Source organism: Haliotis asinina, chromosome 5 (genome assembly GCF_037392515.1).
Source record: "Haliotis asinina isolate JCU_RB_2024 chromosome 5, JCU_Hal_asi_v2, whole genome shotgun sequence".
NCBI classification, from domain to species: Eukaryota; Metazoa; Mollusca; class Gastropoda; order Lepetellida; family Haliotidae; genus Haliotis; species Haliotis asinina.
Genome location: NC_090284.1, coordinates 3,059,607 through 3,072,937, shown reverse-complemented (window position 1 = coordinate 3,072,937; position 13,331 = coordinate 3,059,607). Strand labels below are relative to the sequence as shown.

The 13,331-nt window shown below is 45.6% G+C and overlaps 2 protein-coding genes across 3 annotated transcripts in view; both read left to right on the top strand.

Annotated features, from left to right (window-relative positions):
- Positions 1–12,292, top strand: part of LOC137283713 (noggin-2-like) — a 28,149-nt gene extending 15,857 nt beyond the window's left edge. The window contains exons 1-2 of one of the 2 annotated variants that reach the window (XM_067815377.1): positions 8,920–8,996; positions 10,517–12,292. In XM_067815377.1, the coding sequence (XP_067671478.1) occupies positions 10,526–11,308 (783 nt within the window). In that variant the 5' untranslated portion in view covers positions 8,920–8,996; positions 10,517–10,525 and the 3' untranslated portion in view covers positions 11,309–12,292. Of the gene's footprint in view, positions 1–8,919; positions 8,997–10,516 lie in introns of those variants that run through there. The other variant, XM_067815376.1, reaches the window with a different exon arrangement.
- A 682-nt stretch (positions 12,293–12,974) lies between these two features.
- LOC137283315 (homeobox protein ESX1-like) lies at positions 12,975–13,331 on the top strand. Its single transcript, XM_067814768.1, has one exon. The coding sequence runs from the start codon at positions 12,975–12,977 to the stop codon at positions 13,329–13,331; it is 357 nt and encodes a 118-aa protein (XP_067670869.1).

The window sequence follows — 13,331 nt, the reverse complement described above, 5'->3', positions numbered from 1 at the left end:
TACTAAAGCCGGCCTCAGTTTCAGTTGCTGTGAAAAACTGAAAGGGTTCCAGCGAACGCCGCTGTATGGTCTACCTTGTAGTGTATGTCCACAGTGTCACGGGGAAGCCCTTATCCCAATCCACAACCCTCGCCACAGACCGATCGTTTACACGTTCTGACAATCTTACTAATTTTATTGCAGTGATAAAATATTTTGTTTAATCCCTTCACTGACAACAGCCGTCCTTTAAAGATACAAGTAACCCATATCTGCGGGAGCCACGAGTTGTAGGTGGTAAATCTATCACCACTGTAAATGTGTGGAGCGTTAAGTTTGCTGAACATGTCAGCGCTAGATAGGAGCCCACGAGAGGTGCGGTTGGGAAGCATGTCACGCACGAGGCAACCATAAAGAAACAGGGAGGACGAAGACAATCCTGAAGACGAGGTGGCATCACGTCATAATTTGAGAGTCACCGAAAGTTGACAGAAAGCGCTGTTTGATGCGTACGGCCTTGTTTTGAGGGACGCCATCACTAGTTATAACACTAGCACTAGCGTGTAGCGAGGACCTCCAAAGAGACCTTTCTCAGTCACGTAATACGTTAGGTCTTCTAGCCACTAGATATCGTTTGATGACTTCCTTCATGTAGATAGAGACAGAGATGACACAGGTGTTCCTGTTCTTGTTCCCGTTAGATTGTGTTATTAGTATTGTCGTGAACATTCAAACACCGAGTATGTAATGTTGTTTAGAGGTCAAATGGTCTTTTGGACACTTAATTAGGCCTTTTGGAGTAGTGGGCGTCAAAATATACCAGTGGCATACACTTCTCTCGACCAAATGCAATTATCCGGAATTTCCTGAGGTTACATATCAAGACAAAGGGCACTCTGGTTCAATAAGGAACCCGCCGTTAACTGGAAGAACTGGTGGCTGGGGTGGCGATGGGTGAGTGAGATGAGTGGGGTGTTACTTATTTTAGCACCCTATCACGAGACCTGATGCTGTTTCCTGTTTGCCTGACGTGCTTCTCCTCAGAAACATCGAGTACAATTTAACCGAAACTACACAGACTTGTTCACGCCAATAGCAATACACCCATTTCTCCAACAGTCAAGCAGCCATACTGAGAAAGCGTTTTGTGGTCAGTACTATGCTATTATTTTCAAGAAAATTAAGTTTGTAATCGTATTGAATCTATGTTACTTCCAGGTTATTCAACGTATGCTGTTATGTAATGCCTCCAGAGCATTGCTGGTCGCTGTGGATTCTTGCAGGATAATGTTCTTATAGAATAAAGTTAAGCTGTTGATGTACTTTCTGATTTGAAGTTGTGCTTTATAGGCCTTGTGTTGAAAGAGAAAACGTTCTCAAGTTTTATTTCTGCTTCGACCAATGTTACATTATCTGAGAGCCTAACCCTTAATATTGTCCATTGGTACGTGGTATTATATCTGGGTCGTGACCTTGAAATTCTACAAACACTTGCCCAAACCTTTGTAAAGTATATATGTGGAGATACGGTGTATGTAGCTACTGCTCAGTTCCTACTGTCGTCAGGCAGACGTGCCATATCAGCGGACGTCATGCAAACCTCCATACCGATATGGCATGCATCATGGCCTGCAAGTAGAAGTGTTGCTGGCTTATCGTTAATAGCTCTACGTGCTCCACTTCTGCGCATCGTGACGTCACTGTCCGTAAACTGGCGCCAGAATGGAACTGAGGTATAATTACATGTAAATAATGTTTGACTGTGTCTCCTCGTGTCGATGCGCTATCGGATCAGTCTCCTAGCTTGGTGTGACTGCAGCCCTATGGGTGCACAACGATAACTATGGCCCGGCGAGTACTCCTCTTAAACCCTAATATCAGCCTTTTTTATTTGTTTTTGTTAAGGAATTCATATTTACAAGCACAGTTATGCTTGGATCGCCCAGGTGAAATCCGATTCCATGCAATTATGCATGCGCATTTGCGTCTCTGAAACATTCATTATTGTGCACCCTTCTGAACACGTCGCGTCAATTCAGTATGACACAAGGTGACAAGAAGACTAGGCAGTGATTACTACAACAAAATATTTACCAAAAAAGATGTAATGCTAGACAAGAACTACATTACGACACCATACGTGAATATGTCTGTACACAGTCGGATACAGTCCTGGGAGAAGAGGGGCCTTACACAAACTTTCAGGACCCTCCCGATCCACCTATGTGCATTATGTGTGGGAGTGGGTATGTGTCTATTAGTATATCGTCTGGGGTGGAGTGGGCATATTGGTACATGGTCCACAGCGGAGAGGGTATATGTGTATATGGTCTAGAGTGGCGTGGGTGTATGTGTAAATGGTCTAGAACGGAATGGGTATATGTGTATATGGTCTCGAGTGGAGGAGGTATATGTGTATATGGTCTAAAGTGGCGTTAGTATATGTGTATTTGGTCTAGAGCGGAGGGGGTATATGTGTATATGGTCTAAAGTGGCGTTAGTATATGTGCATTTGGTCTAGAGCGGAGGGGTATATGTGTATATGGTGTATGGTCGAGTGGGTATATATGGAAGTAGTCTAGAGCGGAGGGGTATATGTGTATATGGTGTAGGGTCGAGTGGGTATATGTGGAAGTAGTCTAGAGCGGAGTGGGTATATGTGTATATGGTGTAGGGTCGAGTGGGTATATGTGGAAGTAGTCTAGACCGGAGTGGGTATATGTGTATATGGTGTAGGGTCGAGTGGGTATATGTGGAAGTAGTCTAGAGCGGAGGGGTATATGTGTATATGGTGTAGGGTCGAGTGGGTATATGTGGAAGTTGTCTAGAGCGGAGGGGTATATGTGTATATGGTGTATGGTCGAGTGGGTATATATGGAAGTAGTCTAGAGTGGAGGGGTATATGTGTATATGGTGTAGGGTCGAGTGGGTATATGTGGAAGTAGTCTAGAGCGGAGTGGGTATATGTGTATATGGTGTAGGGTCGAGTGGGTATATGTGGAAGTAGTCTAGACCGGAGTGGGTATATGTGTATATGGTGTAGGGTCGAGTGGGTATATGTGGAAGTAGTCTAGAGCGGAGGGGTATATGTGTATGTGGTGTAGGGTCGAGTGGGTATATGTGGAAGTAGTCTAGAGCGGAGGGGAATATGTGTATGTGGTGTAGGGTCGAGTGGGTATATGTGGAAGTAGTCTAGGGGGAGGGGTATATGTGTATATGGTGTAGGGTCGAGTGGGTATATGTGGAAGTTGTCTAGAGCGGAGGGGTATATGTGTATATGGTGTAGGGTCGAGTGGGTATATGTGGAAGTAGTCTAGAGTGGAGGGGTATATGTGTATATGGTGTAGGGTCGAGTGGGTATATGTGGAAGTAGTCTAGAGCGGAGGGGTATATGTGTATGTGGTGTAGGGTCGAGTGGGTATATGTGGAAGTAGTCTAGGGGGAGGGGTATATGTGTATATGGTGTAGGGTCGAGTGGGTATATGTGGAAGTAGTCTAGAGCGGAGGGGAATATGTGTATGTGGTGTAGGGTCGAGTGGGTATATGTGGAAGTAGTCTAGAGTGGAGGGGTATATGTGTATGTGGTGTAGGGTCGAGTGGGTATATGTGGAAGTAGTCTAGAGCGGAGGGGAATATGTGTATGTGGTGTAGGGTCGAGTGGGTATATGTGGAAGTAGTCTAGAGTGGAGGGGTATATGTGTATATGGTGTAGGGTCGAGTGGGTATATGTGGAAGTAGTCTAGAGCGGAGGGGTATATGTGTATGTGGTGTAGGGTCGAGTGGGTATATGTGGAAGTAGTCTAGAGCGGAGGGGTATATGTGTATATGGTGTAGGGTCGAGTGGGTATATGTGGAAGTAGTCTAGAGCGGAGGGGTATATGTGTATATGGTGTAGGGTCGAGTGGGTATATGTGGAAGTAGTCTAGAGCGGAGGGGTATATGTGTATGTGGTGTAGGGTCGAGTGGGTATATGTGGAAGTAGTCTAGGGGGAGGGGTATATGTGTATATGGTGTAGGGTCGAGTGGGTATATGTGGAAGTAGTCTAGAGCGGAGGGGTATATGTGTATGTGGTGTAGGGTCGAGTGGGTATATGTGGAAGTAGTCTAGGGGGAGGGGTATATGTGTATATGGTGTAGGGTCGAGTGGGTATATGTGGAAGTAGTCTAGAGCGGAGGGGTATATGTGTATATGGTGTAGGGTCGAGTGGGTATATGTGGAAGTAGTCTAGAGCGGAGGGGTATATGTGTATGTGGTGTAGGGTCGAGTGGGTATATGTGGAAGTAGTCTAGAGTGGAGGGGTATATGTGTATATGGTGTAGGGTCGAGTGGGTATATGTGGAAGTAGTCTAGAGTGGAGGGGTATATGTGTATATGGTGTAGGGTCGAGTGGGTATATGTGGAAGTAGTCTAGAGTGGAGGGGTATATGTGTATATGGTGTAGGGTCGAGTGGGTATATGTGGAAGTAGTCTAGGGGGAGGGGTATATGTGTATATGGTGTAGGGTCGAGTGGGTATATGTGGAAGTAGTCTAGAGTGGAGGGGTATATGTGTATATGGTGTAGGGTCGAGTGGGTATATGTGGAAGTAGTCTAGAGCGGAGGGGTATATGTGTATATGGTGTAGGGTCGAGTGGGTATATGTGGAAGTAGTCTAGAGTGGAGGGGTATATGTGTATATGGTGTAGGGTCGAGTGGGTATATGTGGAAGTAGTCTAGAGCGGAGGGGTATATGTGTATATGGTGTAGGGTCGAGTGGGTATATGTGGAAGTAGTCTAGAGCGGAGGGGTATATGTGTATATGGTGTAGGGTCGAGTGGGTATATGTGGAAGTAGTCTAGAGTGGAGGGGTATATGTGTATATGGTGTAGGGTCGAGTGGGTATATGTGGAAGTAGTCTAGAGCGGAGGGGTATATGTGTATATGGTGTAGGGTCGAGTGGGTATATGTGGAAGTAGTCTAGAGTGGAGGGGTATATGTGTATATGGTGTAGGGTCGAGTGGGTATATGTGGAAGTAGTCTAGAGCGGAGGGGTATATGTGTATATGGTGTAGGGTCGAGTGGGTATATGTGGAAGTAGTCTAGAGCGGAGGGGTATATGTGTATGTGGTGTAGGGTCGAGTGGGTATATGTGGAAGTAGTCTAGGGGGAGGGGTATATGTGTATATGGTGTAGGGTCGAGTGGGTATATGTGGAAGTAGTCTAGAGCGGAGGGGTATATGTGTATATGATGTAGGGTCGAGTGGGTATATGTGGAAGTAGTCTAGAGCGGAGGGGTATATGTGTATGTGGTGTAGGGTCGAGTGGGTATATGTGGAAGTAGTCTAGAGCGGAGGGGTATATGTGTATATGATGTAGGGTCGAGTGGGTATATGTGGAAGTAGTCTAGAGCGGAGGGGTATATGTGTATATGGTGTAGGGTCGAGTGGGTATATGTGGAAGTAGTCTAGAGTGGAGGGGTATATGTGTATATGGTGTAGGGTCGAGTGGGTATATGTGGAAGTAGTCTAGAGCGGAGGGGTATATGTGTATATGGTGTAGGGTCGAGTGGGTATATGTGGAAGTAGTCTAGAGTGGAGGGGTATATGTGTATATGGTGTAGGGTCGAGTGGGTATATGTGGAAGTAGTCTAGAGCGGAGGGGTATATGTGTATATGGTGTAGGGTCGAGTGGGTATATGTGGAAGTAGTCTAGAGCGGAGGGGTATATGTGTATATGGTGTAGGGTCGAGTGGGTATATGTGGAAGTAGTCTAGAGTGGAGGGGTATATGTGTATATGGTGTAGGGTCGAGTGGGTATATGTGGAAGTAGTCTAGAGCGGAGGGGTATATGTGTATATGGTGTAGGGTCGAGTGGGTATATGTGGAAGTAGTCTAGAGCGGAGGGGTATATGTGTATGTGGTGTAGGGTCGAGTGGGTATATGTGGAAGTAGTCTAGAGCGGAGGGGTATATGTGTATATGATGTAGGGTCGAGTGGGTATATGTGGAAGTAGTCTAGAGTGGAGGGGTATATGTGTATATGGTGTAGGGTCGAGTGGGTATATGTGGAAGTAGTCTAGAGCGGAGGGGTATATGTGTATATGATGTAGGGTCGAGTGGGTATATGTGGAAGTAGTCTAGAGTGGAGGGGTATATGTGTATATGGTGTAGGGTCGAGTGGGTATATGTGGAAGTAGTCTAGAGCGGAGGGGTATATGTGTATGTGGTGTAGGGTCGAGTGGGTATATGTGGAAGTAGTCTAGGGGGAGGGGTATATGTGTATATGATGTAGGGTCGAGTGGGTATATGTGGAAGTAGTCTAGGGGGAGGGGTATATGTGTATATGGTGTAGGGTCGAGTGGGTATATGTGGAAGTAGTCTAGGGGGAGGGGTATATGTGTATATGGTGTAGGGTCGAGTGGGTATATGTGGAAGTAGTCTAGGGGGAGGGGTATATGTGTATATGATGTAGGGTCGAGTGGGTATATGTGGAAGTAGTCTAGAGCGGAGGGGTATATGTGTATATGGTGTAGGGTCGAGTGGGTATATGTGGAAGTAGTCTAGAGCGGAGGGGTATATGTGTATATGATGTAGGGTCGAGTGGGTATATGTGGAAGTAGTCTAGAGCGGAGGGGTATATGTGTATATGATGTAGGGTCGAGTGGGTATATGTGGAAGTAGTCTAGAGCGGAGGGGTATATGTGTATATGGTGTAGGGTCGAGTGGGTATATGTGGAAGTAGTCTAGAGCGGAGGGGTATATGTGTATGTGGTGTAGGGTCGAGTGGGTATATGTGGAAGTAGTCTAGAGCGGAGGGGTATATGTGTATATGATGTAGGGTCGAGTGGGTATATGTGGAAGTAGTCTAGAGCGGAGTGGGTATATGTGTATATGGTGTAGGGTCGAGTGGGTATATGTGGAAGTAGTCTAGAGTGGAGGGGTATATGTGTATATGATGTAGGGTCGAGTGGGTATATGTGGAAGTAGTCTAGAGCGGAGGGGTATATGTGTATATGGTGTAGGGTCGAGTGGGTATATGTGGAAGTAGTCTAGAGTGGAGGGGTATATGTGTATATGGTGTAGGGTCGAGTGGGTATATGTGGAAGTAGTCTAGAGCGGAGTGGGTATATGTGTATATGGTGTAGGGTCGAGTGGGTATATGTGGAAGTAGTCTAGAGCGGAGTGGGTATATGTGTATATGGTGTATGGTCGAGTGGGTATATGTGGAAGTAGTCTAGAGCGGAGGGGTATATGTGTATATGATGTAGGGTCGAGTGGGTATATGTGGAAGTAGTCTAGAGTGGAGGGGTATATGTGTATATGGTGTAGGGTCGAGTGGGTATATGTGGAAGTAGTCTAGAGCGGAGTGGGTATATGTGTATATGGTGTAGGGTCGAGTGGGTATATGTGGAAGTAGTCTAGAGCGGAGTGGGTATATGTGTATATGGTGTAGGGTCGAGTGGGTATATGTGGAAGTAGTCTAGAGCGGAGTGGGTATATGTGTATATGGTGTAGGGTCGAGTGGGTATATGTGGAAGTTGTCTAGAGCGGAGGGGTATATGTGTATATGATGTAGGGTCGAGTGGGTATATGTGGAAGTAGTCTAGAGCGGAGTGGGTATATGTGTATATGGTGTAGGGTCGAGTGGGTATATGTGGAAGTAGTCTAGAGCGGAGTGGGTATATGTGTATATGGTGTAGGGTCGAGTGGGTATATGTGGAAGTTGTCTAGAGCGGAGGGGTATATGTGTATATGGTGTATGGTCGAGTGGGTATATGTGGAAGTAGTCTAGAGTGGAGGGGTATATGTGTATATGGTGTAGGGTCGAGTGGGTATATGTGGAAGTAGTCTAGAGCGGAGTGGGTATATGTGTATATGGTGTAGGGTCGAGTGGGTATATGTGGAAGTAGTCTAGAGCGGAGTGGGTATATGTGTATATGGTGTATGGTCGAGTGGGTATATGTGGAAGTAGTCTAGAGCGGAGGGGTATATGTGTATATGGTGTAGGGTCGAGTGGGTATATGTGGAAGTAGTCTAGAGCGGAGGGGTATATGTGTATATGATGTAGGGTCGAGTGGGTATATGTGGAAGTAGTCTAGAGCGGAGGGGTATATGTGTATATGATGTAGGGTCGAGTGGGTATATGTGGAAGTAGTCTAGAGTGGAGGGGTATATGTGTATATGATGTAGGGTCGAGTGGGTATATGTGGAAGTAGTCTAGAGCGGAGGGGTATATGTGTATGTGGTGTAGGGTCGAGTGGGTATATGTGGAAGTAGTCTAGGGGGAGGGGTATATGTGTATATGATGTAGGGTCGAGTGGGTATATGTGGAAGTAGTCTAGAGCGGAGTGGGTATATGTGTATATAGTGCAGGATGGTGTGGATAAATAATGTATAGTATGTGCATAGACCTGCTCATCTCGTCCACCTAGGAAGCTGATTCTAGTTGACAAGTGTTAACCTATCGTCCGTCTGTACACGCCCTATCACAGGGTAATCTGGATCCGCCATTCCGCCATTGCTCGGTGTAAAGCAATTAACTGTCCCCCGTCATACATCCGGGGTTGTCAATTGTTCCGTCTACGTGCCGACTGCACGTTCAGTTTGGCGCGACACCATTCCCCAGGCTCGATGGAATGGTAATCACTAACAGAATGCGCACACGAGTCGCAAAAAGCATGAATGGGAGGATTATACACCGTGAGAGTAGACGCATGTGTCACGTGACCAAGTTGTAGAACTACGTCATGGGGATAGGGGATCTCACAGCGAGAACACATCACTCACTCTCCGACCAGGAGTGAAAACACGACATTTGAAGATCAATCATGCGCTGTTGCGTACCTAGAGCATTAAGTGTCATTAGGATATAATAATTGAATGGTTGGAGCGGATGTGTGCAGTTACGACAGTGTCCCCGACATCTCGGCGAAGATAGTGAACCCTACTAGAACTTGGATCTGGACTGGACAAAGCTTAGTGACATGACAACTGACCACAGCTTGGTCTGATAACTGAAACAAACACTGCTGAAGGTGGGGTAGGTAAGGCTTATTCGCTGACATAATCTTTGGGACCTAAATTTGCTTTCATTTGTAATCTCTCTCTGGTTTGCAAGACCTACACCATAACAAACTTATAGAAAAGGATATGGAATTTCAAATGGCATGTACCGAAGTTATATATAATCTGAGTAGTGACATGTATCAGTGTCTTGTATATTCTCTAAATAGCGGGGACGCCTCTGGCGCGTTGGGCGAGCGATGTACGGCGCCAACTAGTGATCAAGATAGCTTGAGGTTCCGGGATCGAGCCCAACTGTGACCGGATGTGAAAACCTTGCAGTCAACTTGTGTGAACACTCTTTCCATGTTATCACAACCCCCAGTGTACAGTACACAACCCTTTGCATTTAAAAGAACCGACGATAAACGGGATAAATGATCAGATAGTGGCCACGTGGATACGTGCAAACACCCAGTTGCGGGTACCGCAACTTGCAGTAGAACGTGAACAAGTTGCTGTGACTATGTCCTAGTCCATCCAGCTGTGAATAGCTACCTCGTAAGGCTGGGGAAGCCACCCACATTAACTGGGTCCGCCTAAATGATTTCAAGAGTTGTATGATCGCCAGGGAGTTGAGACTGAAAACTATGACATTCCTTTGAAATCGGCATCGTATGACCGATGGGAAAACAAAGCGCCTTTGATCAGCTGCGCTGGAAATTGGCTCTAAACAAACATCATATAATAATAATAGTTCCCCGTATCAGTGTTCAGTGTTCTATGCTCTCTGAATAACCAGAATTTGCAGTCTTCTACATGTTTTGAATTATGGTGATTAACTAGACCAGTATCGTTTCATTTTTTCTCATTTGTCAGACGACTTCCGCCTTAACGGAGACAAACACGTTTTATACCATATCTCATGAATCATAGCAGCGCACGTGTTGTCATGGTTCCATAACTGAAATTGTTTCCCTTGTGTTTTTCCATGCCTCTTCAGCACAAGTGTTGACATCATTACATCATTCCCATGGCTATTTAGAATTTACGTCTGTAAGCAGCAGGTGCGGGCTCCAACTTTCATCTCAGCATTCTCTCTCCCTTCCATACCAGTCCCCTTGTCATATGGTAGCCATACCGTCTCCTGTCGGAGTTAGCCCGATGTGTGTGTGTGTGTGTGCAATACAGCCAAGATGTCTGTGTCTTTACAAGACAATCTCCGCCCGTAAAACGTCTAACGTCTAACTACTGTTGTGAACAAGGAGAGATAACTGTATAAGTATTAGTCATAACACTGTTAAATACTTGTCACTGGCTGTATCTTCATCTCCAGACTTGCACCGAAGACTTTTTACGACGACTGTTGTTGCTGTGAGCTTTCGTTGCCTGCATGCAACACGTCGCTCTGGTATTAATCTTGTCCTGTCTCATGAAAAGCACGTTTCATGGAATATCAACAAATCGTCATTAAAAAGTCAGGCAATACTTGCCCACTCAGATCTTTTTAAAAAAATGATGCCATGAGCCTGATATTATATTTTTTGTACGTTGCAGAGGTTCACGATGAGGGTGAATGACGTTGTTCACAGTGTGATGTCAGTGGTCGTGGGCGTCCAGTTGCTCGGTGACGTTCTAGGCGACATGCCTCCGTTCCTGAGAAGGGCCATACAGCCTCCACTTGCCGTGAACCCGGCATCTCATGGACTGATGTTGAAGATACCCACCCGTGATTCTGACCTTCTCAGGCTCAAACCCAGAAAGAAACATCTCAAGACACACAAACTCATGAAAAGACTTTCTGGGGATTTTGACAAAAACTTCATGTCTGTCGAAAGACCGAACCTTGTTAATGAAGTCATAGTTCAGCAAGTGCAAGACGACACCGTGGACGCAGTGCAGAGACTCGACATCGACCTTACCGACATCAACGGCATACAGCTCCAACTGAACCAATCGGTGATACAAGCGATGCAGTCTTGGCTGGTCCGTAGGGCTTCGTGCCCAGTGCACTACCTCTGGGAGGACCTAGGCAGCTTCTTCTGGCCGCGCTGGATCAAACGTGGTGAATGTGTAGGGACACCTTCCTGTTCCTGGCCGCCGGGGATGCACTGTATCCCCACTAAATCACGACGAATCAAGATTCTCAGGTGGCACTGTCGACCGTGGCGGGGAAACAGAGGTCGTGGCAGACGACCCTCACGACATGGCGGAAACACGAATGACGATTCCAACAACACAGAAGGGTGGGTGAGACCCCACAGAGGCCGCCATGTTAAACTCGGGAAAAGATGTAAATGGGTAAAGGTGCCTTACCCAATCACAGACTCGTGCTATTGTGGATGTTGATTAGGGCGGCCTTAACCAGACGACAAGGATGCTGTGAATCAAGGTATATAGCCTCACGGGACATCAGGTGGCGCTGATATGCATAACAGCGAAAGATGGGGACTTGGTATATAGATGGTTTCGTGTTGTGTAGACAGGTAACTATGACACCATGCTGTAACCACTGGCCATCAAAGCGTGAAGCTGAACATGCGGGAATTCTGGTTCCGGTTGATTTGCAGCACCGGAAGTAGACAGAGTATTTCCGCTACATCGAGTGTGATGCATATTAGTGTTGTATGACATGTACATATGTGTATGTAATATAGGTGTAGTTTTGTACTGTAATTACCACGTGACTGTGTAGCACTGCTTACAACACAGTTATAATGTGTTTGACAAAGGGAGTTTCTCACTGACGTAAAACGTACCATAAGTCGACCTGCCACCTATGACCGCCAGAGATTGCCGAGTGTCAGCGGAGTTAGCAGACTCTTTGGTGCGACCGTTGACCCAGGTCGCTCAAGACAACAGCTTTTACAATAAGCAGGTGTCTAAGGTTGTACAGATCAATCTTGTAGAGGCAATTTTTTCGCATCGTTAGTGTTATCGAGTTCCTAACAAATCTGGATAAATGAATCTCTCAGAAGTGAGATAAAGTAGGAAGAATTTGAAGTGATAGTTCTGGTCAGCGTATACCGATGGCCCTGAAGTAATCGTCAAATAATACTTGATACTCTGGGAACGAGTTTAAAGAGACTGTTTAGTGAGATTAGTAGGGAAACTAGTCCAAAAACCAACATACAGACTGGTGGTCTAGCGGAAACGCATGGTCATCATGTAACACGGCGGTATGGCTACACCAGTAGCCTGGATAAGTGGGGATGGTGCGCCGGTGTCGTCTCGGCTGTAAATATCATGCCATTATACACTAGTACTGTACATATAGTGTAATGTAAATATCACACTTTGGACAGTTAATATAAAGTAATATTTGCAATTTCATTACATGTTGTCATTTCACGGTTTTGTTTTGTATTGTTCTTTTTTTTGTTATTTTGGGAGGTTTTTTTGTTGTTTTTTGTTTGTTTGTTTGTTTGTTTATTTGTTTGTTTTGTTATGTTTTGTTTTTGTTTGTTTGTTTGTTTTTGTTTTTTGTTTTCTTTTATTTTCCTTTCTATTCTAAATGCAGGTAGTTCTTTCATCTGTTATCATATTTAATTTCCTTTCCGATCGTGATCCATTACTCCCGGCGTCCAAAGTTGTCTAATTAGAATTAGCGCAGTCCTCTGAATAAAAGATCTATTCATCTAATTGAGCGGGGTCCTTCTTATCAGGTTATGACTTTCGTACTTGGGATCCTTTACAATAGGCCTTCCGTGCCCCAAATATTTTGGCATGAATGTAAAATTTTCGTTCCGTTTTAGCTTCTGTCTTTTCTGACGAAACTAAAACATGCAACTGTTAAGAATCTAATGAAAGCTATTTACCCTCCAAGTCTTCTCACGTCTTCCCGAATCATACTATGGTTTCAAATGACAATCAGTAGAATACAGGTTACGTTAACGTTCTATACCAAATGTCGCCTTCATGTTGCATAGCACAACAACAGACTGCTATACTACAGGTCTTACCCTATGTACGGCCGCGTCTCCCTCAAAACAGTGACAGTAATGGGATTCGATATATGTATACCAAGGTGCCGTATCTGCCAGTATGTCCCCTGTACACCAAAGTGCCGTATCTGCCAGTATGTCCCCTGTACACCATGCTGCCGTATCTGCCAGTATGTCCCCTGTACACCATGCTGCCGTATCTGCCAGTATGTCCCCTGTACACCATGCTGCCGTATCTGCCAGTATCTCCCCTGTACCCCAAGCTGCCGTATCTGCCAGTATGTCCCCTGTACACCAAGGAACCGTATCTGCCAGTATGTCCTCTGTACACCAAGGTGCCGCATCTGCCAGTACTTCCCCTGTACACCAAGCTGTCGTATCTGCCAGTATGTCCCCTGTACACCAAGGTGCCGTATATGTCAGTATGA

Bases quoted from the DNA above. Each gene is read 5' to 3' on its own strand.
- LOC137283315 (XM_067814768.1), top strand. From the start codon at position 12,975: ATGTATACCAAGGTGCCGTATCTGCCAGTATGTCCCCTGTACACCAAA.